The sequence below is a fragment of the Amaranthus tricolor genome, chromosome 3, assembly GCF_026212465.1.
Source record: "Amaranthus tricolor cultivar Red isolate AtriRed21 chromosome 3, ASM2621246v1, whole genome shotgun sequence".
In the NCBI taxonomy this organism is placed as follows: Eukaryota; Viridiplantae; Streptophyta; class Magnoliopsida; order Caryophyllales; family Amaranthaceae; genus Amaranthus; species Amaranthus tricolor.
Window position 1 is genome coordinate 32,727,164 of NC_080049.1, and position 23,494 is coordinate 32,750,657.

The 23,494-nt window shown below is 32.4% G+C and overlaps 2 protein-coding genes across 5 annotated transcripts; one reads left to right on the plus strand and one right to left on the minus strand.

The window, feature by feature from the left end:
- The first annotated feature begins 11,372 nt into the window (after window positions 1-11,372).
- LOC130809046 (probable LRR receptor-like serine/threonine-protein kinase At1g14390) lies at window positions 11,373-16,263 on the plus strand. The gene is made up of 6 exons (XM_057674651.1): window positions 11,373-13,366; window positions 13,885-14,018; window positions 14,239-14,479; window positions 14,574-14,767; window positions 15,550-15,693; window positions 15,812-16,263. Exons 1-6 carry the CDS (start codon window positions 12,103-12,105, stop codon window positions 16,064-16,066), a joined length of 2,232 nt encoding a protein of 743 aa, XP_057530634.1. The 5' UTR covers window positions 11,373-12,102; the 3' UTR covers window positions 16,067-16,263.
- Window positions 16,264-16,759: 496 nt separating this feature from the next.
- Window positions 16,760-21,750, minus strand: LOC130809047 (ubiquitin-conjugating enzyme E2 2-like). 4 transcript variants are annotated; one of them, XM_057674655.1, is made up of 6 exons: window positions 21,566-21,750; window positions 20,608-20,732; window positions 20,469-20,494; window positions 19,559-19,648; window positions 18,565-18,653; window positions 16,760-17,144 (listed from the first exon to the last, which is right to left on the minus strand). In XM_057674655.1, the coding sequence occupies exons 2-6, from the start codon at window positions 20,730-20,732 to the stop codon at window positions 17,016-17,018; spliced, it is 459 nt and encodes a 152-aa protein (XP_057530638.1). In that variant the 5' UTR covers window positions 21,566-21,750; the 3' UTR covers window positions 16,760-17,015. The 4 variants fall into 4 exon arrangements, with proteins under 4 accessions (XP_057530638.1, XP_057530637.1, XP_057530636.1 ...); XM_057674654.1 differs by having other exon boundaries at window positions 21,541-21,750; XM_057674653.1 differs by having other exon boundaries at window positions 20,608-20,741; window positions 21,541-21,749.
- Between the last annotated feature and the right edge of the window lie 1,744 nt (window positions 21,751-23,494).

The window sequence follows — 23,494 nt, forward strand, 5'->3', positions numbered from 1 at the left end:
TCTGTTATTATAATGATTAAAAATAGTGAACATGAAATATGGTCTTCTTAAGCTATAAATTAATATTTTGAAATAATTTTTTTAATTAACATCAACATAATAACATGCTAAAAATTTAGTTATTATAATTCTATCTTAATGAATTTGTCTTTTTTGCTTTGTACATACAACGCCCGTCGTAGTTTCCAAGACACATTATCCGGTCGCTTTCCAGTTTAACAATGTCCCCTCTTTCAACGATGTCTTTATATACTCTTTATCATTTACTCCTTGTCTATTTTCTCTATTACTTTCTAAATTTTGATATTCTCATGAAATTACAAAATACATGAATGTGTATCTTCTTATTAGATTCATCTTGACATATAAAATTTTATTAAGAAATATTGAATCTCGAACATATAAGTCAAAACTCAAAACTATTCTTTTAAAGCCTTTCAAAAAAAAAATTTTCTTTTAAAGCATAATTTAGCAGCAGTTTGAATACTTGAATACTTTAATATAACAATAATAATAATAATAATAAGATAAGATAAAGATGCTCCAGTTATTTAGCTAGATTACATCAACCATGTGAGATTTTAGCTGGCTTAGTTAGTACCTTAACAAATGAAGGTTTTCCCATGCTATAAAGACAAGCCTTGCTTTAAAAGGGTTCAAAAGTTTTTGACTTTATAAAATATTTTTTTTCTCTCCATTCACTTTTTAGTAGATCTCAATGTAAATTTAAAAGTCAATTAATTTTACTTGTGTGTTTTTAAAAATTCTAAAAAGTTGATATTTAGAAAATATATATTAAGACGAATCTATCAAGATTCCACATAAATAGGTTTTTCATGTAAATTGATGAGAAATTAGTCAAAGTTTAACATTAAAATTCATAAATTATATTTGAGAAAAACATATGAAAATGGAGAAAGTAATAACTATCATAAGAAAATACAAAAATTAGGTACTATTACAACATATTGTCATACTTTTATTTTTAGTTTAACTCTTTTAGTTTGCTATAATTTCTTTTTATGCACTCGTTACAACCTTTGGTCCTACTATTTCCTAGTCTTTGTGCAAAATTTAATTTTGCAATTTATTAGGCACAAAGGGAGTGATTAACTAGCTTACTATATATGTATAATAGCTAGTTCAACTTTTAGTTAGGGTTACTCTTGTTAATTAATGAGTAGTGTGATCTTATGAAAGATCGGCTTTCGATGAGACAATTGAGAGATGGTGAGACGGTTTCTAATAAGAAACTATCTATTAGAATTTAGATCCATTATTTAATCATACTTCATATGAATTAGAATTTAGGAGTATAGAAGATGTCTTGGTATATTAATGGTAGGGATTGACTTAATGTGACGCATCAAATGTATGTTTGAATGCTCGTTTCTCAATGTGAACATAAAAAAATTGGTTAGGATCCATGGAGAATTGCTTATCCAATGTAATAATCTAACGGTTGAAATATTTGATTGAGAAACTTTTTATATATTTTATTAATAAATTATATTTTAATAGCTATCATATCAAATATTTTTACCGAATAATAATAATTTATACAACTACTTAAAAATTATGTATCGAACTGTTACAAAAGTATAAATATACATTTACAACTTACTACATTAACAACTACTTAAACAACTAATTCCTATCCAAATAGATAGGAGTAGCATGATAAATCATCTATTTCAAACTTCTTAACTCATCATAGAAACATTAGATATACACCTATGGACATAAGTAATTTTTAGGAGAATTAGGTCATATCACATTTTTCAGATAAAATTCTGAGTTCTATTCTCATATAGTTTTCTCTGTCATGTAACCAAAAAACATATTTTCATGAATGATATAAATTTTTAAAAAAAATTGTTGGGTAAAAATTAAAGCTAAGATAATTTCCAAGTGCCAACACATTATCCATCTTCTTCTAATACACAAAATTTGTATCGCCATATTATTATAAAATGAATATTAACACAACCAAGTTTAATTTACTATACTATTAAATTTAGTAAGACAAAATACTACGGTCTTACTTGGCATTCACTTTTAAATAAATTGTTGCAACTGATCTCACCTTTTATATATAAATAATAGTGACAAAATATAAGGACCACAAAAAATTGTTAAAATAAAATTAGTATAATAAATATGTAAGGACCATGAATATTATAAAAATATTAAGATAAATTAATCAAAAATTTATGAGAACAATAAGCATTAAAAATTAAAATTAAGGTGATTAAGATTAATTATATCTAAAAATATGATATAAATAATTAAATAACAATAAATAAAATTGTCTAAAATGAAAAATAAAAACATAAAAAAAATTAAAAAGTTATTCAATAATCTCCAAAACATTATTAAATATACAAAGCCAAAAAAATTATACTTTTATCTGTCAGGAGATCAGATGTGGTGATGGCCTTGAGAATAGGATCATTGTATTATTATAGGAAAATTGTGTTTTATTATTATTATTATTATTATTATTATTATTATTATTATTATAGTAAAATAAAGGAAAATTGTTATAAATTACCTAAAAAAAAGCTTATTTTTGTCAAGAATTATGTAGAATATTTTGTTGTCAAAAGCTAGTTTTTTTGTTAAAGATACCTGTTAACGGTTACTATTGAGTATCCGTAAGTAAATCAAGATTTAAACTTTAAAAAATCACAATCAGAAATATTTTGCCTTTAACAATATCACATGCAAATTTTCCTTTTCACAAACTCAATATTTCTTTAATTAGGGTTTCAAAGTTTCTTCCCCAAGTAAATCAGAAAATAAAATCTTAATTGGATGAAAAACGTTACTCCATAGGTTCTTTGGCCAAAAAAAAATTGTATGTAATTTTTGATAAAAAAAATGTTTTAGGTGGTTTTTGACAAAACTAAATTTAAGATAGTTTCTAATAATTTTCTCTTAAAATAATTGATTTATAAATCATGCGTACTTCTTATTAATATGAAGTTATAATTGTTGTTTATTATTAGGGGTTAATTGGAAATCAGATAAATCATGTGTACTTCTTATTAATATGAAGTTATAATTTTCTTTTTATTAGTGTTATCAATAACAAGGGTAGCCCGTCATGTATGAGACCATCTCACAGTGAGAAGACTTCAAAACAAGAAGCTCATAAGTTTAAAGTTTTTATTATTATGCTATTCAATCCAAATATAAGAAATGTCTCATAGTGAGACCGTCTCATATAAGAATTCGTATTTCTTTATCTTTTTATAATAGTTTACAAATGAAGTAATTAGAAATTTTTGTTATTCTACTTGAACAGCATAATATAGAGATTACTGTTTCCTCACCCAATACAAATTCTAAACTAAATTTCAGAGGAAACAGGATAACTATTAACAAATCATTAAACCACGTTATTAGAGACAAAGCTAAGTAACTAATCAGCTGGCCAATTACTGAAGTAATTATTATAAATAATTTATAATATATAATATAAATATAAAAAAAAAAAGAAAGAAAGAGCAGGCCACCATGCACCGACAAAGCACCAATTCCCAGAGTCACAATCTAAGCCATGATTTTCAAAATGAAAAAAATGACATTCTTCTGTACTACTACTACATGCCAATAGTTGGAGTTAAGTCCTAATCACAATTATTCTATATCAATTATCAGTCTATTTAAATTTGCATTATATATAAAAAAAATATCACATATTTAATTATATAAAAATATTTAAAAAGACAAAGACATTAATATCCAATTATTCTATACTGATTTTATTTTTTTTAATTTGCACATTTAATTGAAAATTTTCTCACATATTTAAGTATATAATGTAAATTAAAGAGAGAAAGAAATCAATACCCAATTATCATGCACATATATTATTTGAATATTCATTACCTTAGCATAATCGTTAAGGATGTCTTTTAGGAGTGATGTATTTATATTTTTTTCAATTATTTTCTCATTATGTATCATAGCTTTAATTTCTTGCAATATATGCAAACTTGTACATGTTTTTAAAGTTTGTGACTTAAGGATGATTGGTTTGATATTGAAGTTTATTGATGGAAAATGTGAATAATATTGGATTTTATTTTATTTGGTTTTATGAAAATTTCTTAGAAAAATAGAGATGTTATAGGTTTAAGAGTTGTTGGGTTATTTCCTTTCACTTGGAGGAAGAGCCCAATTAGTATTTTAATTATGGACTTTTATTATTAGTTGGACTATTATAATATTAATAATAATAATAAAATAAGACCAAAAAAAAAAAAGGAAACTATAAACATCAAAATAAGGCAACAACATTGGTAATTGCGCATAACACACTACACGCACAAAACAAAAACAAAGATATAGTGAGTGATGGCAGAGAAGAAGAAAGGTACGACGCGTGACTTTGTATCGATCCGATCGAAGGTCATTTGTACTCCTTTTTGTGTCAAATTTTGACATGGTGTTCCTATCTACCCAACCTACATATTCAACGATTGGATTGTCGTTTTGTGCATTGTAAGTGGATAATTTGTATTAGGATTTTTGGTGTTTGTGTTGCCTCTAGTATTGTTTAGAGAGGATTTTGGTTGTGTTTATTAATTTTATTAGTGATTAGTGAAAGAGTTTGGTACCACTTATGGTCCCGTGGTTTTTTCCTGTATTGGGTTTCCACATAAAAATATTGTGTGTACTTTACTTTTTGCATTTTTACTTTATTGTGCTTTATTGCGGGATTATTATTGTTTGTTTGATTGGATTGGTCATTTTTGTTCATGTAACAACATAAAGGGGTTACATTGTCACTTTTCTCAACATAGTGGTATCAGAACTTGGTTTATATTTCTTGGGTGACATTCTTGTGTTGTGTTTATGATGGATGATAAAACTAGTATGCATGATATGATTTATTTGGACTCGACTAATTATGCTGTGTGGAAAACTAAGATGGAGGATGTTCTTTATGTGAAAGATTTGTATGAACCAATCTTAAATGAGTCTATGCCCACTGGTCAAGATGAAAGTAAATTGAAAATTTTGAATCGGAAAGCAGTAGGAATTATTAAACAATTTGTTGATGTTAGTGTGCTCCAACACATTGCCAATGACATGAATGCTTATAAATTGTGGATGAAACTTGAGGTTAGGTATGAGAGGAAAAATGCCTTAAGTAAAGCGTCATTGATGAGAAAATTGGTAAAGTTAGAATTTCACGATGGTAATAGCATGGTAGTACATTTGAATGAATTTCAAGGTTTGATTAATCAGTTGTCTGCAGTGAAAATGTCTTTAGATGGTGAGTTGCAGGCACTCTTGCTACTTTCCTCATTGCCAGAGAGTTGGAACACACTATTTGTATCACTTAGCAATTCTGATCCTGATGGTAAGTTGACAACGGACAGTGTCAAAGCTAGTCTATTGAATGAAGAGACTAGGAGAAAGGAGATGGGTTCCTCCAATCGTTCTGAAGCTCATTATGTTGCACAAAATTCGAGCTTCTCGAGGTAGAGACAATTCCAGAGACAAGTCTAAATCCAAGAGTAGAATTATTTGTCAATACTGCGACAAGCCGGGTCATATTAAGAGGTTTTGCAGAAAGATGAAAAGAGACAAGTCAAAAGAAAGAACAGGTGATTCCTCTTAGTTGAAGTCTAAAGAGAAAAATACTACAACTTTAGCAATTAGTGATGATGGTTTGCTCTTCATTGGTGATAAAGAGTGTTTGAATGTAGCTGGTGATGATTGCAATTGGGTGATTGATTCGGGTGCTTCATAACAATTACTCCGCATCAAGACTACTTCTCGTCCTACATTAGTGGTGATTTTGGTAGTGTTAGAATGGAAAATAATGGGTCATCCAAGGTTGTTGGTAAAGGCACTATTTACTTGGAGAGTTCCACCAGTTGCAAGCTGATTTTGAGAAATGTCAGACACGTTCCTGATTTCAGATTGAATTATTTCTATAGGTAGGCTTGATGAAGAGGGTTATTTCAGCCACTTCAATGATGGTAAATGCAAGCTCTTCAAGGGAAATCTTATAGCGGCCCAAGGTAAGAAGCAAGGTTCTCTTTATATGATGCAAACTAAAGTTTGCGCGGGTGAGGTAAATATTACAGATGATTGCTCTTGTGAATTATGGCATAATAGACTTGGTCATATGAGTGAGAAAGGTATGAAGATGCTCTCTAAGAAGCAATATCTCCCTGGTGTTTCAGGTATGTCTCTTAAATCCTGTGTTGATTGTTTACTTGGTAAACAACATAGGGTTGCTTTTCATTCTAGCGCCCCATTTAGGAGAAAGTATCCTCTTGACCTTGTCCATACTGATATATGTTCTATGGATGCTAAATCCCATAGTGGTGCTCTTTACTTGTTTCTTTTATTGATGATTATTCTAGAAAAGTGTGGGTTACTGTTTTGAAAACCAAGGATCAATTACTTTCTGCTTTCAAGGAATTTCAGGCGAGAGTTGAGCGAGAAACAGGTAGAAAACTCAAGGTTGTTAGAGTTGATAATGATGGTGAGTACAGAGGCCCATTTAAAAGCTACTGCAAGAGTCAAGGTATCAAGCTTGAGAAAACTATTTCAAAGACACTTCAATTGAATGGAGTTGCAGAGAGGATGAACAGAACAATTAAAGAAAGAATTCGATGTATGCTCTCTCATTCAAAGTTATCCAAGTCTTTTTGGGCAGAGGCATTGATTACAACTGTGTACTTGATTAACCTTTCACCTTCAAATCCTCTTGATGGTGATGTTCCTCGGAAGGTTTGGATCAGTAAAGATGTCTCGAACAAGCACTTGAGGGTATTTGGATGTCGTGCTTTTGTTCACATTCCTAGAGATGAGAGATCCAGGTTAGATAAGAAGACAAAGCAGTGCATATTTTTAGGGTACTCTGAAGATGCTCTTGGGTACAAGTTATGGGATCCTATAGACATGAAAGTTCTCATAAGCAGAGATGTTGTGTTCTTTAAAGATCAGACTATTGAAGATATTGACAAGCCAAAGCAACAAACATCCTCTCATACTCCAATCACTTTTGATCCAGTCTCACCACAGATGACTCCTAGAGTTGAAGAAGGAGATATTCAGCATGATGATGACAATGTTGGTGATGATGGTCATGATGATTAACTAGAGGTTAAGCCACCAGTTTTTGAACCGCAACCACAGCCTAATGATGTGAGAAGATCTACTAGAGGACGACATCCTTCTGTGAGGTATCCTACTACAGCGTTTGTGTTACTAATTGATGGGAGAGAGCTAGAAGATTTTCAGGAGGCTGTGTCACATGAGAAAAGTGAGGAGTGGTATACTGCCATGCAAGATGAGATGAATTCTTTGCATGAGAATCACACTTATGATCTGGTAAAGTTGCCTAACGGCAAACGCGCACTCAAAGATAAGTGGATGTTTAAGTTGAAGCCCGAAGAAGATGTTCAACCATCTAGGTTCAAGGCTAGGATTGTTGTGCGAGGCTATGAGTAGAAAAAAAGGGATTGGTTTTGATGAGATTTTCTCTCCAGTGGTGAAGATGTCTTCAATCAGAGTTGTACTTAGTTTGGTTGCGAGCATGAATTTGAATATTGAGCAACTTTATGTGAAGACTGCTCCCCTCCATGGTGACCTAGAGGAGGAAATTTACATAGAGCAACCTGAAGGTTTCAAGGTCAAGGAAAAGGAGAAGCTTGTGTGTCGTTTAAATAAGAGTTTGTATGGTCTTAAGGAAGCGCCTCGGCAATGGTACAAGAAATTTGAGTCATCCATCCTTGGTAATGACTTTCACAAGATACATGCCGATCATTGCGTGTTTGTGAAGAATTTTGCTGAAGGTGATTTTTTCATTCTCTTGTTATATGTTGATGATATGTTGATTGTTGGTCGTGATTCCAATAAGATTACCAACTTGAAGGCTAGTTTGAGCAAGTTCTTTGCTATGAAGGACCTTGGCCCTGCGAAGTAAATTCTAGGCATGCGTATTTCTCATGATAGGAAAAATAAGAAATTGTGGATATCACAAGAGAAATACATTGAAAAGGTGCTGAAAAGGTTCAATATGAACAATGCTAAGCCTGTGAGTTCTCCACTGCCAGTGCATATGAAATTGAATTCTGAAAAATGTCTTACAACAGATGAAGATAAGAAGACGATGAAATGTGCCATATTTATCCGTCGTATGTAGTTTGATGTATACTATGGTATGTACTAGGCCGAACATAGCTCATGTTGTTGGGGTAGTTAGCAGGTTCATGTCTAATCCTAGAAAGAAGCATCGGACAACAATTAAGTGGATTCTAAGGTATCTCAGGGGTACTTCTAAAGTTAGTTTATGTTTCGGCCTTGGCAAACCTGTGTTAGATAGTTTCACAGATGCTGATATGTCAGGTGATATTGTAACTAGTAAGTCTACTTCTGGTTACTTGATGACGCTTGCAGGGGGAGCTGTTTCTTGGCAATCTAAATTGCAAAAATGTGTTGCTTTATTGATTACTAAGTCAGAGTATGTGGCAGCTGTTGAAGCTGGTAAAGAGTTAGTGTGGATGATAGACTTCCTTGAACAGTTGGACATAGAGCAAGACAATTATTTGTTACATTGTGATTGTCAGAGTGACATTCACCTAGCTAAAAATGCTACCTATCATGGTCGAATGAGACATATACGGAGGAGGTATCATTGGATTCGAGATCAGATAGAAGAAAAAAACTTTTGAGCTTGTGAAGATCAGTACTCATGAAAATGGATCGGATATGTTGACTAAGATCCTATCAAGGGAAAAATTAGAGGTGTGTTGTTCGAAAGTGGGGCTTGTCAGACCCTCCAAGTTGGAATGAGGGGGAGATTTGTTGGGTTATTCCCTCCGATTTGGAGGAAGAGCCTAATTAGTATTTTAATTATGGGCTTTTATTATTAGTTGGGCTAATATAATATTAATAATAATAATAAAATAAAACCAAAAAAAAGGAAATTATAAATATCAAAATAAGGCAGCAACATTGGTAATTGCGCATAACACACTACACGCACAAAACAAAAACAAAGATACAGTGAGTGATGGCAGAGAAGAAGAAAGGTACGACGCGTGACTTTGTATCGATCCAATCGAAGGTCATTTGTACTCTGTTTTGTGTCAAATTTTGACATGGTGTTCCTGTGTACCCGACCTACATATTCAACGATCGGATTGTCGTTTTGTGCATTGTAAGTGGGTAATTTGTATTTTGCCCTAATTTACCCTAATTGTTATTTTACTACTTTTGAGTGAAGTTTTAGGGTTGTTTGGTGTTTGTGTTGCCTCTAGTATTGTCTAGAGAGGATTTTGGTTGTACCCATTAATTTTATTGGTAATTAGTGGAAGAGTTTGGTATCACTTATGGTCCCGTGGTTTTTTTCCGCATTGAGTTTCTACGTAAAAATATCTTGTGTATTTTACTTTCCGCATTTTTACTTTATTGTGCTTAATTGTAGGATTATTATTGTTTGTTTGATTAGACTGGTCGTGTTTATTCATGTAGGCAGAAAATGTTTCTTATATTATCACTTTTCTCGACAAAGAGTGAATAAAAAAGTAATGCGTCATTGAATTTTGGAGGTGGAGATCAGTGGCAAGTTGAAGTATGTCATGTTTCTTAAGGGAATGTCTAAAACATATCACATATCCTTTATTTTAAAGCAGAAATTCTCATAAATGAAGTAATAGGAGGTACTTGAGACTTGAACCTCTAGTGTCAATTTAGGAGTTTGGTCGGATCATTAAAATATTTGATTTAAATTTGATGGATATTCGGGTTAGATCGGATCAGTTCAGACTTAAAGTTAAACATGATAAATTTGAACCTATTTGATGTTGAAATGTTGTTGTTTCAAAGTCCAATTAAGATTAATGACGATTTTCGAGTCCATTCAGGGTTGGATAATTCAATTGATTTTGAATTGCGAAGTGTCAACCTAAATCAACTCGATATCGTATTGTTGGGCCTTTTGAATTCCTTTTTCTAGGATCTTGTGTTAATTTAATGGTTGGAAGTTTTTAAAAATTTTTATGATAGAGGTTTGATTGTGATCATCCTTTTCTCTCATTAATAGTATGAATTGCATAGCCAACCCAAAAAAAATTCTTAATCTATCAACAACCGGTTGAATGGTTTAAATCTGTCTATAAGAAGTGCATGTTATGTGTTATGAAAAATTAAGAAAAAAAAAGAAAAAATATCATGTTTTATGAAAAAAATAAGAGAAATGTATGAATGAAATAAAAAATTGAATTAAATAATTTAATTATTCACGCAATAAAAAAAAGTAATTTATAGAATATGGAGGACGTGATTTTGGAGCACAGAGATGAAATGACATCTTTTTGTACTACTTGACAATAATTTGAAGATGTCTTAATCAAATTTCCAAGAAATTCCATTATCATTCATCAACTTTATCGTCATTTTACCAATATGAATTTATGATAATAAAAGTGGATTTGTTATCATGCAATATTCAATTTCAATAATCAAATAAATTACATCAAATATTTTTTAAAAAAAGATTCAAATCAGAATAATCTCTTACAAACAAAAAAAACTGTTAAAATTAAACCCGTATTTATAAAGGAGAGAATATAAGCCTTTAATTATTTTGAAATGAAAATTTAACTATTAGACAAATTAATGATTCTCAATATATCAAATACTACTTGTTAAAACTTAAACACTAAATTAATTTTTTTTATTACTTTTAATGTGATCATTTATTTAGTTTGTTTGGGTTAAATTAATTTCTCCATTGATGAGAAGAAAAATTTAAATATCTTTCATCAAGGAAGATCAAAGGTTAAATCCGACTAAATTTAAATTCAAATTCATTAAATTTTTATAAACTCCAAATTAAATCTTAACGATATAAAATTTTCATACTCATATTCGAACCTGGATTGTTTAATGGGTGTTGGATCTTTAGCTTAACTCTTTCAAGTTAGGAGTCAACACTGAATAATTAGCAATTAATGTTATTAAATAATGACCTCTCTAATTATTTTACTATTATGAAACTTGCATGATCATGTCACGTGGTTCCATATGCCTCCACCTTCATAATCTATCAATAGTACTCTTAGTCAAACCCCTTTAAGATCTATCAATTTTTGACTTGGTCGGTTACCAGAAATCAACGGTGATTAAGATCCCTTAGGCCATAACCATGTTTCTTAGAGTAGTCTGCGATACACTGAATCAGTTCTAGACTTCTAGCTACTGCTCTACTGCCTGTTCTTTTAGTGCATTTACAGATTGGCAAAACAACCCACTAGTACCCACCCAAGATTTTAAATATGGGATACCTTAAAATTAATTATAGTAACTAAGCAAAAATAATTAAAAATAATTAGAGGCAAGAATATATTAACTTACAAAATATATTATATATTTTACATTTATTACAATCTTTTTGAGAGAAATCATTATAAATATATAATTTACGGTAAGGTATGAGCACTCTTAAAATCATTAATAAGTCTGCCGATGCATTTAAGAATACGAGCTTAGATTTGCCTAGGCCATACTCATATAGCACGAAAACAGTCAACATAGTAATTTTCGGATCATTTTATACTAGTATTTTGAATTCGCCATGATGATGCATATTTTAATTCTTTTTAAAAAATTCTTCTGGGTTTCTATTAAGTGTAAAGTTTATAATACTACCTCTGTTTTCTGCTCTGTTTTTGAACTTTGAGAAAATTTCCTCCAAACAATTATTTACAATATTATTTATTCATAATTTTCTAGGGAAATAAACTTGGTTAGTTGGCTCAAAATAATAAATGTTTATGTAAGTACATCAGCAAAAGTTGGTTGGTTCATTTACTCCCTTAGCTCTTCTTTACTCATTTTTTTTCTCTGAATATTTGTGACAAACTTCTGATCAAAGATTAGTGTGGGAATTTTTGAAGCAATACCCAGAACTAACATTTCCAGATTTTTAAAGCTCTTGAAGGTGACGTTCTTTTTTTTTTTTTCTCTAATTTTAAAATTGTTTTTTAATCAAATTTTTCCCATTTTAATGGAGATTTGAGCTTTATTTTGTGTGAACAAAAAAACCCAGAAAAAAAACATAAAATGAAGAGTTTAAATTTCTGGGTTTGTTTTAGTTTTTGTTTGGGTAGTTTAATCCTTGTTGGGTTTATTCCAAGATCAAATGCACAAATTAATTCTGCAGAATCAAGAATTTTATTTCAACTTCAAAAGTATTTTGAATATCCAAATGTTCTTCAATCATGGGGAAAATGGACTGATTTCTGTTTTCTTCCACCTTCATCTTCTGTTACTATAGTTTGTTCTAATGGGCATATAACAGAATTAACTGTCATTGGTAACAAAACTTCACCATCACATTCTTCTACTTCTTTAAAAGATGGTAAATTTGTTGTTTCTCAACAAACTTTATCAAAAAAATTCTCCATTGATTCATTATTCACTGTTCTTACAAAGCTCACATCTTTAAAGAAACTTTCCCTTGTTTCATTGGGTATTTGGGGGCCTTTACCTTCAAAAATCAGCAGATTTCATGCCCTAGAATTGCTCAATATTAGCTCAAATTTCATTTATGGAGAAATCCCATCTCATATTTCATCCTTAAAAACCCTTAAAAGTCTTAATTTGGCTGATAATTTGATCACTGGAAAATTTCCTGATTTGAGTACCTTACAAGATCTTCAAGAACTAGACTTAAGCAATAACCAAATAGGCCCAAAATTCCCTTCACTAGGAACCAATTTAGTGAGCATTATATTGAGAAATAACTCTTTAAGGTCTCAAATTCCATCCCAAATCAAGAACTTAAACCAACTTCAAAGGTTTGATGCATCAGCAAATAACCTTATTGGGCCATTACCATCTTTTGTTTTCTCTATTCCTGCATTATGGTACCTAAATTTGGCAGAAAATCAGCTCACAGGAGAACTTCCTAAGAGCACAATCTGTGGTAAGAGGCTATGGTTCGTCGACATATCTCGAAACTTGTTGGTTGGACAGCTTCCAAGCTGTATTGGTACTGAATCTTACAAGTATAGAAAAGTTTTAAGTGTGTGGAACTGTCTTTCGGGTTCGAGATTTCAACACCCAGTTTCGTTTTGTCAAAGAGAAGCTCTTGCTGTGATTCCACCAGCTAAGCAAATTGCAGGAACCCAAAAGAGTTCTGGGATCAAATTTGGAATGATATTTGGTATTATTGGTGGGACTATATTGTTTGCTGGTACACTTGTTTCTTTGATCTGGTTGATTTACAAGAGGAAACATTCAGGAAATGCAGAAAATCATATCAAGTATGATAAATCTGTTGGTGGGAAGCTCTCTACCCGTCCTTCGCCTATCGTTGATTCAAGTAAGACTTCGTCTTTAATCAACATTTCATTACCCTAATGTCATTAAATGACTCCCAAGTCTCGAGTTTATGGGGGTTTGAGGGGTCAGATTTACACGATCTTACCCTTGTCAAACATTATTTGCAACTTCAAACGAATCAGAAGTACATATGATTTAATAGTCATTTTGATATAGTTTATTGTATGTTTCAAGATGGCCTAAACTAATAGTAACATAAATATAGAAAGGTAGTTTCATAAACATGATTTTGGTTGGCCATGGGCAAAACTCATTGTTTTACAACATGACCCTACAAGAGAGACACTTTAGGTAACTAAAACAACATCTAAATAGAAGCTTTTCTTGCATAAATCACTTTTTCTTGCCTTAATGAACGACACTCGAGCACGGGTTTACTCTATGTGGGCTCATGTGTGCTAATGTCATTGAGGAGTGCAGCCCCATATTGTCGGAATCAAGCCTTTAGTTATCTTATGTTATTAGCTGCTAATTGATGTGCATGATTTTTGTTTTCAGAATATGGGCCAAAATCAATGAGGATGCCAAACTTGGGTCTTCCATCCTACCAATCCTTTACCTTAGAAGAAGTAGAAGAAGCAACAAACCATTTTGACCAAGTAAACTTGATTGAAGAAGGATCACAGGGACAGGTAAATTGCTTTTAAATATTCGTATAATGGGAGAATTTATGCGCCGCCCTGCCCAAGTCATAGCATGAGTCATTTGATTAAAAATCCATTAATATTAAACTCTATAACCTATTAACACATAAAAAAAAGCAGTCGAGTTAGTCCAGTATACATGCAGAGATGAGATTTCGTATGCAAAATAAAATGATCAATTAAAAAGTATCCTTCTATATGTTTACAGCTTTACAGAGGTTTGCTACAAAGTGGCTCAGCAGTTCTAATCAGGTGTATAAAAGTGAAAGACAAGCATTCATCCAAGACTTTAAAACAGCATATGGAAGCTATATCACAACTAAGGCATCAAAATTTGGTCTGTGTTTTGGGACACTGTGTTGTTACTTATAAGGAACGTCATCAGGGAAGTACGATCTTTGTTGTTTTCGAGCATGTCACAAATGGTTCGTTACGAGAACATTTGACAGGTTAAATTTACTGAATTTTTTTTCCCATTTTTACATCAGAATTCATGTTTTTCTCAAGTAATTGTGACAGATTAGAATGGAACTTTATTGACAGATTGGAGAAGAAAAGATCGGCTAAAATGGCCGCAAAGAATGACCATCTCTATGGGAATTGCAAAAGGAGTTCAATTCCTGCACACAGGAATGGTACCAGGAGTTTTTGGAAATGAAATAAAGATTGAGAATGTTTTGTTGGATGAAAGCCTTACTCCAAAAGTCAGCAACTATAGGATTCCCTTGCCCTACAAGGTAATCATGGCTACTTTATGTTAATATTGTGGAAAATCCTGTCACATCTTCAAGTAGAGTTAAAAGTATTATGTTCAAAATTTAGTAGTTAGGAAAGAAATAAAACCATATATGGCAATGCCTTAATTCCATCAGATGGGGTCGGCTACAAGAAAAATCTATATCTTGTGGTTATCCTCAAAGCAATGTTCCTCCATTCATCTGCCTATTTTGATATAACCGTGATGGGTATCCAATTAGATAGTTGATAAGGATGATTTCGAATATATAATCATTTGTGCAAACATGGGTCGAGTCGAGGGTCTCATTGGCTGCAACCTTCTGATTTCTTTTGATTAGGGTATGTGTGCCAACATCTAACCCATCCTAGATCCTGATCATAGCTTCTATAAGTGGGATATACTAGATATGATGATGACGACGTTGGGCGGACATGGATATGATATGTCATGCTTTCAATCAATATCTAGTTATGATAACCAAATCTCTCTCGTTATCGCTTTATCGTGTTATTAACGTGATTGCAACTGTTACTGCATGTTTGCACTAATATGGTGAAATATATATTGAGAAGGATTTTGAATGTATACCCATTTAGGAAAACATGGGTATGAAAATTGTACTCATGGGTATGGATAAGGGGTTGAGGATACTTACACCTATCCGCCTATTTTGCTATCCCAACTTTGAATAGAGAATTAGTGTGATCGATTAATTACATTCATTTTACTAACTATATTAAATCAGGGCCACCTAATGCTAATTACTTTTTGCCCTTACAGGTAGTGACCTCAAATGATCAAAACGCAAAAAATTCATCAAACCCAGACAAGGATGACATTTACAATCTGGGTGTGATTCTGCTTGAGTTGCTTACAGGCAGACAAATCACATCCGACAAGCAAGTAGAGGAGCTAAAGCTAGAGGTACTTTAAACCCCACCAAAACTCACTACCCTCCTTTCCAAATACTTCCAATTATAAGCTGTATAACCCACTTACTTTATTTTTCCATCTCTTTTGGTGGGCATCTTTAAAATTGCAGCTGGAAAGGAGTTTAGCAGAATCAGCATCCGCATTACAGCATGCAGTGGACCTGTCGATGAGGGGTACTTACGCGTACCAATCCATTAAAACTGCTGTTGAACTTGCCCTCAATTGCTTAAGCAACGAACCCAGTAGACGGCCTCCTATGGAAGACGTTGTATGGCATTTGCAGTACTCGATTCAGGCTCAACAGACGTGGACTAGTAGCGGAAATCTTGCACTCCACAGTGGGAACCAAGGGCTCAATAAGTGATCTTCTGTATAGAAATGTGGCGGTTCTTTGTCGATTTCTATTGCACAAACCCCTGTAATATAGCAACTCTTTATTCTCTTCCCCCATCTGGTTTAAAAAAGGAAAAAACCTTGTTCAAAAAGTGAATATTACTATACTTGTTTTTGTTATTAACTGTAATAAAATGGGTTCTAAATATATGTTCATTTTGTCAACAATTAAAATATAGAAATTGTAGTCGAATTTCCGCTAATATTTTTTGAAAGTAAATATTTCAAATATCCTCTCAAAGCCCCTAAAATATTAGAAATGGCTCTTTCAATGCTGAAGGGAGGTATAGATTACGTCTCACTAAAGTTTAAGCTAGATAGGAGAAGGAAAGCTGATCATTCAGGTAATCGATCAAGGTCATCTTTAAGCATTACTCCATTTTGCATATGTAATCATCACAAAGCAGGTGAACAGGAAAACATTCTAGGGTGCCTATCTTTCAACAGTGCTTCATCAATTCTTCATAATCATCTAGCAGAAGCCGCATACTGCACACTGCACCATCGTCTTACTCTTACATTACATTACGAGAGAGCAGAAGCAACCACATAATCATCTAGCATCCATAATTGCCACATTTAGCACTTCATAAGTCATTTTAAAATATTACTCTTATATAAGAAAATGTAACTGACTAAAAATTCAGATTGTGAAATTGAGATGAGAGCAATTAAATGCAATCTAAGGCACAACTCGCATAACGTGCAATGTTACATTCAACATACGTTGACACAACAATCGAGTATCCCAATCTGATCAAGCTGAGTACTTCAGATATAATGATACAATAAGACAGTTGAAGGGCAAAATGTTTTTGTTCCCCCACTCTCCCAAATCCCTCCTCCCTCTCTGTCCCTTTCAGATGTACATTCAGATGGGGTTACTGGACTATCTTGGGATGTACATTCCAAGTACAGGATTAATCAGCAGTCCAACTCTGCTCCACAATCTCACGTACTCTCCTATTGTATTCACGCTTGTTATCACTGAACATCCTTGCAGCTTCTGAATTTGCAGGCGAGTTTGGGTTTGGGTCACATAGCAAAGACTGTAAGAAAGTATAGCCAAAATAAGTGAGTTTTAAAGAATGGAACCCAAAGGATTAAAGCAGCTAATACTACCACTACACACACACTGACCAAAGTAGTAGCTGTTTCACATGTTATTGAGGTTAAAAAGACAGAAGTCTACTTATAAATGCAAGAAGGTAAGAACCACAAATATGCAACGCAACCAGATTCAAGCATTAAAAATGTTCTAAACCTTGTACACATAGAGTCTCCCGCTCATTAACACACCTAACCACAAAATGTATGAGAAAATTATCTTCTATCTCTAGGAGAAGGCAGATGGAACAATAACCCGTATCATTCAAAAACCAAATACTAGAAAGCTCTTCTCAAAGCAACTCCAGTCAAAGGCACAAGGTTCCTTGAGATTAAGTAATCAAAGAACAAGTTTTTCAATAGAAAGAATTGAGGTTTCTTGGTCCTACATTCTACTCAATTGTTTGCATACCGGAATTCCCCATATGAGTTAACCTGCATTCATTGCCAAGCTTGTGTCCAGGTCAAAAAGAAGGGATGGGGTACATTAGCAACAACAAGCCAAAAGCATCTACACATCTTGCATCATCAGCCAATCTTATTTGATGCAAAGTGTCTCCACTCAACGAAGCGCTGCAGCAGTAAACTCGCGTGTAGTGATATATATGTAAGGATTACTTGGTTGTCACTCATAAGCGGTGTGCCACATTGCCCATGGTTGCAAATGAGCCTCGACTTTACGCTTCACCTCCGAGACCCAAGTGTAGTCTTAAGTATGCAGTGATTGCTAGGTCGTCCTCTAAAAGCATTGTTGTGCCACATCTCTCAAATAAGGTGTCAAATGGACGAAGATTATTATATTTACGGAGAAGAGACCAAAGAGGTGTATCTATGCTAAGATTGGCAACTTGGAATGTCGGCCTCATTCAAAGGAGTATTTAGGGTTCGTTGGAGATACATTAAAACATAAAATTAACATTCTTACAAGTGTAAACTGTTACATTTGGCATCTTTTATACACCTTATTGTGGCAACACCAAGATCTTACAAGTGTTTTTAGACAATGGTTTTTTACCCAATATTTCTCTTGTATCATTCTAGATTCTAATGGACAGACATCAAGTAGTATGAAAGCCAACAAAAAAAGGCATAACAGACACACTACAAAGAGGCAACCATAAGGAATTAATTTTAAAGCATAAATGAATTTGCACAGCACACATAAGTATGCTGTGTGCTCTCAGATAAGCTGATGATCCACAAAAACAAAAGCATTACAAGCAGGAAGCAGGAATGAAGTGTCTCCCAAATTGCCATAGCAAGCGAGTAATAAATCAGTGGCAAAGAGGCATAAGCTAACTACTCAAAATTAATGAGAACAAACACCCAAGTCGATCACTAGAACTCCTAGAAACTCATTACCTGAATTGAGGTCAAGATAGCAGCAACATCATAGATAGGGCTCCATTGGTTTTGTAAGATATCAAGACATATGCTTCCATCTGCATAAACTGAACAAAACCAACAAAAGAAAAAAAGCACACATCTACAATGTTAGAATAATAAATTGGTAGCTCTAGTCACTTATGTAACGACTACAGTTGCAGATAGCCATGTACAAGTCAAAAGCAAAAATAAATTTGTGATTGTTGACAACCAGAGTTGCAGATAACCATGTACAAGTTGAAAGCAACTAAAGCAGTAAATAATAAATGGATTTGTGATTGACTGATTGTTGCGCCTAGAATCAGATTTCATTGCTTAGAAATATCACAGAAAAATGGACTGCAAACACATGATAGCCAAGCAATCTATTTGTATAAGACTAATTGTATAAACAAATTTGTAAGAAAATTTTTAATGCACAATCCTACAGGAAACTCAAGCCACAGCAACAAACTTAACCAAATATTCAATATCTTGCAGGCATTATCCACATATAATAACCAAACACAATTATTGTCCTTCACTAAAGAATTTAACTGAATTTTCAACAATGACTTGCTCTATGAAAGATCATAGTAAAATAGGCATTATAAATCAAACACCATCACTGAAGCAAGCATCACAATCACAAAGCTTATTAACGATAGGACATCCTAAAAACATGCTCCGCGCCTAGAAGACCACGAACTCCATGGAATTAACCTTGTGAGGATGTATGATCAAACCACTTAAAAAAAACATTAAAGTATGTATATATTGATACATATCAAACATTATTCCGCATAGATGGATAATTTTTTATTTAGGTTTCATGGATTTATAACAAACCAAAACACAAGACACAGTAAAAAATTAGCACTGAAGTAGTTAACTAGAACCAATCACCAAAAGCAGCAAGAGCTATTATTGCAACTGAAATCTGAAAACCAAAATGCTGGAATAAACCAATGAAATATTTTTAGCAACTTACTGTTTGGATGGAACATCCTAGATACAAAGCGAACCGTGGGAGGCTTATTTGGGTAATCCTCAGTGAACTGAAGTGTCAACTTGAACGTGCCTGACAAACTCAAAATAAATAACAGAAATAAGTCAAAAGCATAGTAGAATACAATTGCGTGAATGGCCAACCAAGAACCCATATGGTAGATTAGCAAAGCTCCCCTCAAAAGAACACTTGTGCAATGCTCTAAAACTAGGGCAAACTATTATTATTGGAAAATGGCATCATATATAACCAGTAATAAAAAGGAACACCATCATGTAGAATTCAGCAAGAAAACAGGGAAGACTATGCTCCTTCAGCAAGTCAAATTCAGGAGACTGGTACTGTACAGGGTCTATATCAAAACTTCATGAACTAAGCGTGAGAAGCAAGCTCATACGTGGAAGATCATTTTCACAAGATAAGATTTATTTAGGACGGTCTTGAACATAGATTTTCCACACAATCATTTTCATGAAAAAGGATTTCTTTTAGGACTGCACCAAATGCAGCTTTGTTACACATCAACAGATCAACATCAGACTGTAAATTAATCATGGTGGTTTGCGGTGCACAATGACAGAAAACTGAAAGCGATAATTAGGGTATATCCAATGGCCACATCAAAAAATGATTAAAGAAACAATGAGTGGGAATAAGAGATTTTATGATGTGTTTTAATATTATAAAAGAGGAGTATGAACATAGTTCTGACATAACCGAATACATGTCAAAACAGATAATATAAGCAAATGAAAGAAAACATCTGTAATATCAAAATCAATGTATACACCACAGGCCAAGGGAAAAATCCAACCAAAAAACAAAGAATTATAACCAAACTAGGCCATAAATAATCCAACTTGATTGAATTAGCTCAGGAGTTTCTGATTACCTCCATCCCAAGGGGTGTCATCCGGACTGCATTCAGACCAAAAGAATACAATTAGGCACATAAGTAATAAGAATGGATGTATCATCAAAATTTTAGAAAGTTAAACCACGTAATCAAATCTTAAAAATTAACCGCCTACCCAAAGATAACAGCATTCCAGAGCATAATGTTACTATCTTGAGGAGCACCACTGATCCCAGCAGGAGGGTCTTGTGAAAGGCGTTTGAAATCTCTCATCAACCTCTTTCTTGCTGGAGTGGACATCTGTGTTTCCTAAAATAAATTAATAAAAACGAGCTAAGCACAACAAAATGTGTAAAGACACTTCCATGAGAAAAAAAATCAACTCTTTTGTTATAAGTTATAACTTATAACTAAGAAAGACGAGAACATTACATAATTCAAGAATTCAATTATAAGGAATCTAATAGATAACGGTGACATTTAGCATTGATTGAAATCTGGCTCCTTCTTTTGAGTAACAGTTCCAATCAAATCAAACTAAAGCCTCAACACAAACTAAAAAATAACAATTAATGACAATGTTTCCAGCTTTAGGTCACCATTAGATGACTCAGAGTCACAATATTCATGCCAAAAAATCTTGTTTGTGACGATAATTACCTAAACTAAAATCACACTAGAGAGAAAAAGATCTACATAACGCTTAATTCAATACACAACACAAAACACATCACTAGCTAAGAACTAGCACGAAACAAGTCAAATTAAAACCGACAAAGATATAGATAATCAACCAAAAGATCAGTGAATTACAAGCAAGACAACCAAAAACAAACATCAAAATTGACGAAATTTGATATACCTAGAAAGAAAACACCGCGAGAAAAGAATGAAAGTTCACCAAGAAACCTCAAAATGTATAAGAAAAATAAAACCTTAAAATCAAACAGAGAATACACTGCTAGGTATAGATGGAAAAAGTTACGTAAAAACTAGCAGGAAACAAGAAGAGATCATTAAAATCGACATAAATATAGATAATCAACAATATTATCAGTAAATTACAGAAAGAAAAAACAAATGATAAAATCAAGAAAATTCACTAAACCTAGGAAGAAAACGCGGAGAAAAACCTCAGAATCTGCAGATGACGGAGAAATTGTTGAATCAGGAGTGAGGAAGATGGAGAAAGAAGTGGAGAGAAGGCGGAGTTGGAAGTAAATTTGATCGATTAGATTCGGAGAGAGAAATTGAAGTCAGCGGTATCCATTGTTCTCTCTTTATGCGATGTGAATACATTCTTTTTCAAATTCCAGCCAAACAAACATCTATTACCTATCCACTTAGCTTTTTTCATTTTAATTTTACTAAATAATTCCTTGGTCTTGAATTAATTGCACCTTTAGATGATGGTATGATAGTTAAGAAAATTCACTTTTAATGTATTTATGTCTATTTTATGAAAGATAGGCAAAAAATAAAGAGTGTTTGGCAAATAGTTAGTCGTTGATAACTGATTATAGTGGTTCATTTGACTAGTGGTTCATTTGAATAGTTTGTTCAAAACTAATTTATTCATATTAATAAGCTGGTTTGACCACCCAACCCTCTATTTATATCAAAATAAGCTAAAATTGCTTAATAAGTTAATTTGTCAAAACATCCGACAATAAAGTAAGGACAAAATATAGAACTATTGTGTTGCTTGCTTTTTGCTAAAGATGATTATGGAACAATCAAAGCAGATAATAAGTGTAAGTATTAGAAGGGATGAAGTACTTTTTTATTTAATTTGTTTAACTGATTTTATGTATGTTTTGGTAGTGATCAGCTCTCTTTTATAGTTTTATTCACAAATTTTATCTCTATTTCAACTATTTATTCTATTATACACGTTTTTGTATCATTATCTAACTCAATTCTCATCTTAATTGTAATTACTTCATCTTTTTCTAATCACTTGCAACATAGAGTTAATTTGTAATTTGTTATTAATCTATAAGTTAAAATATAGTCAAATGGCATCTTATTTTTAGGAAAAATTATATAAAACTATATAATTTATAACTCTATTTGCAAAAAACTGCCTTATATATTTTTATTTTTTTTTGCAAAAAACTATCTAATCGAATACAATTCTCTCCAAATGATTACCACTTAACGGAAAATTTTAGTTGACCGTTAAGTTTGAGGGTTTGACCAATTTGAGAGGTTGAGTTGTTTATGTGGCAATATCTCATTGGTTCTCATTTTTTAAATAATTAAAATTAAAACACATAATTTAACAAAATAAAATTAAAAGATATTTAATGTTATTTTTACCCATCATAACGATTTTTTCTAAAAAACGGACGTCGTAATTACCCTTATAGGGTAACTCTTTCGAAAATTCGACTGAAACAAATACTTATTTGTCTATTTTTCGATACGTAAATCGAAAAAGATATTTAATGTCATTTTTACCCATCATAATGACAAATTTTTCAAAAATCGGACGTTGCGATTATTTTTATAGGATAACTCTTTCGAAAATCTGGTCGAAACAAGTACTTATTCTCCTATTTAATTTTTCGAAGCAGCATATTCGTGATTACCCATAAGGGTGTTCCCACCGGATTTTCGAAATAGTTATCTCATAAGGGTAATTGCGACATCGGTTTTTTGAAAAATCATCGTTATGATGGGTAAAAATGACATTAAATTTCTTTTTCAGTTTATGTGTCGGGAAATAGGCGCATAAGTACTTATTTCGACCGGATTTTCAAAAGAGTTATCCCATAAAGATAATCGCGACGTCCTTTTTTTAATAAAATCGTTATAATTGGTAAAAATGACGTTAAATATCTTTTTTCGTTTACGTATCGGAAAATAGGCGAATAAGTACTTGTTTCGACAAATATTATATTAGGTAGTTTTTTTGAAAAAAAAATACATAAGGTAGTTTTTTGCAAATAGACATATAGATTAGGTGGTTTTTTATAATTTTTTCTATTTTTTATTAATATTAAATTTTTATAATTATTTATTTAATATATGTTAAGATATTAAAAATTAAATTAATA

Bases quoted from the DNA above. Each gene is read 5' to 3' on its own strand.
- LOC130809047 (XM_057674655.1), bottom strand. From the start codon at position 20,732: ATGTCCACTCCAGCAAGAAAGAGGTTGATGAGAGATTTCAAACGCCTT. The intron at 20,495-20,607 runs GTAGGCGGTTAA...GTCTGAATGCAG, and splicing joins TGGAATGCTGTTATCTTTGG to TCCGGATGACACCCCTTGGG. The intron at 18,654-19,558 runs GTAAGTTGCTAA...GGTTTTGTTCAG, and splicing joins TAGGATGTTCCATCCAAACA to TTTATGCAGATGGAAGCATA.
- LOC130809046 (XM_057674651.1), top strand. From the start codon at position 12,103: ATGAAGAGTTTAAATTTCTGGGTTTGTTTTAGTTTTTGTTTGGGTAGT. The intron at 13,367-13,884 runs GTAAGACTTCGT...TTTTGTTTTCAG, and splicing joins TTCGCCTATCGTTGATTCAA to AATATGGGCCAAAATCAATG. The intron at 14,768-15,549 runs GTAATCATGGCT...TTGCCCTTACAG, and splicing joins GGATTCCCTTGCCCTACAAG to GTAGTGACCTCAAATGATCA.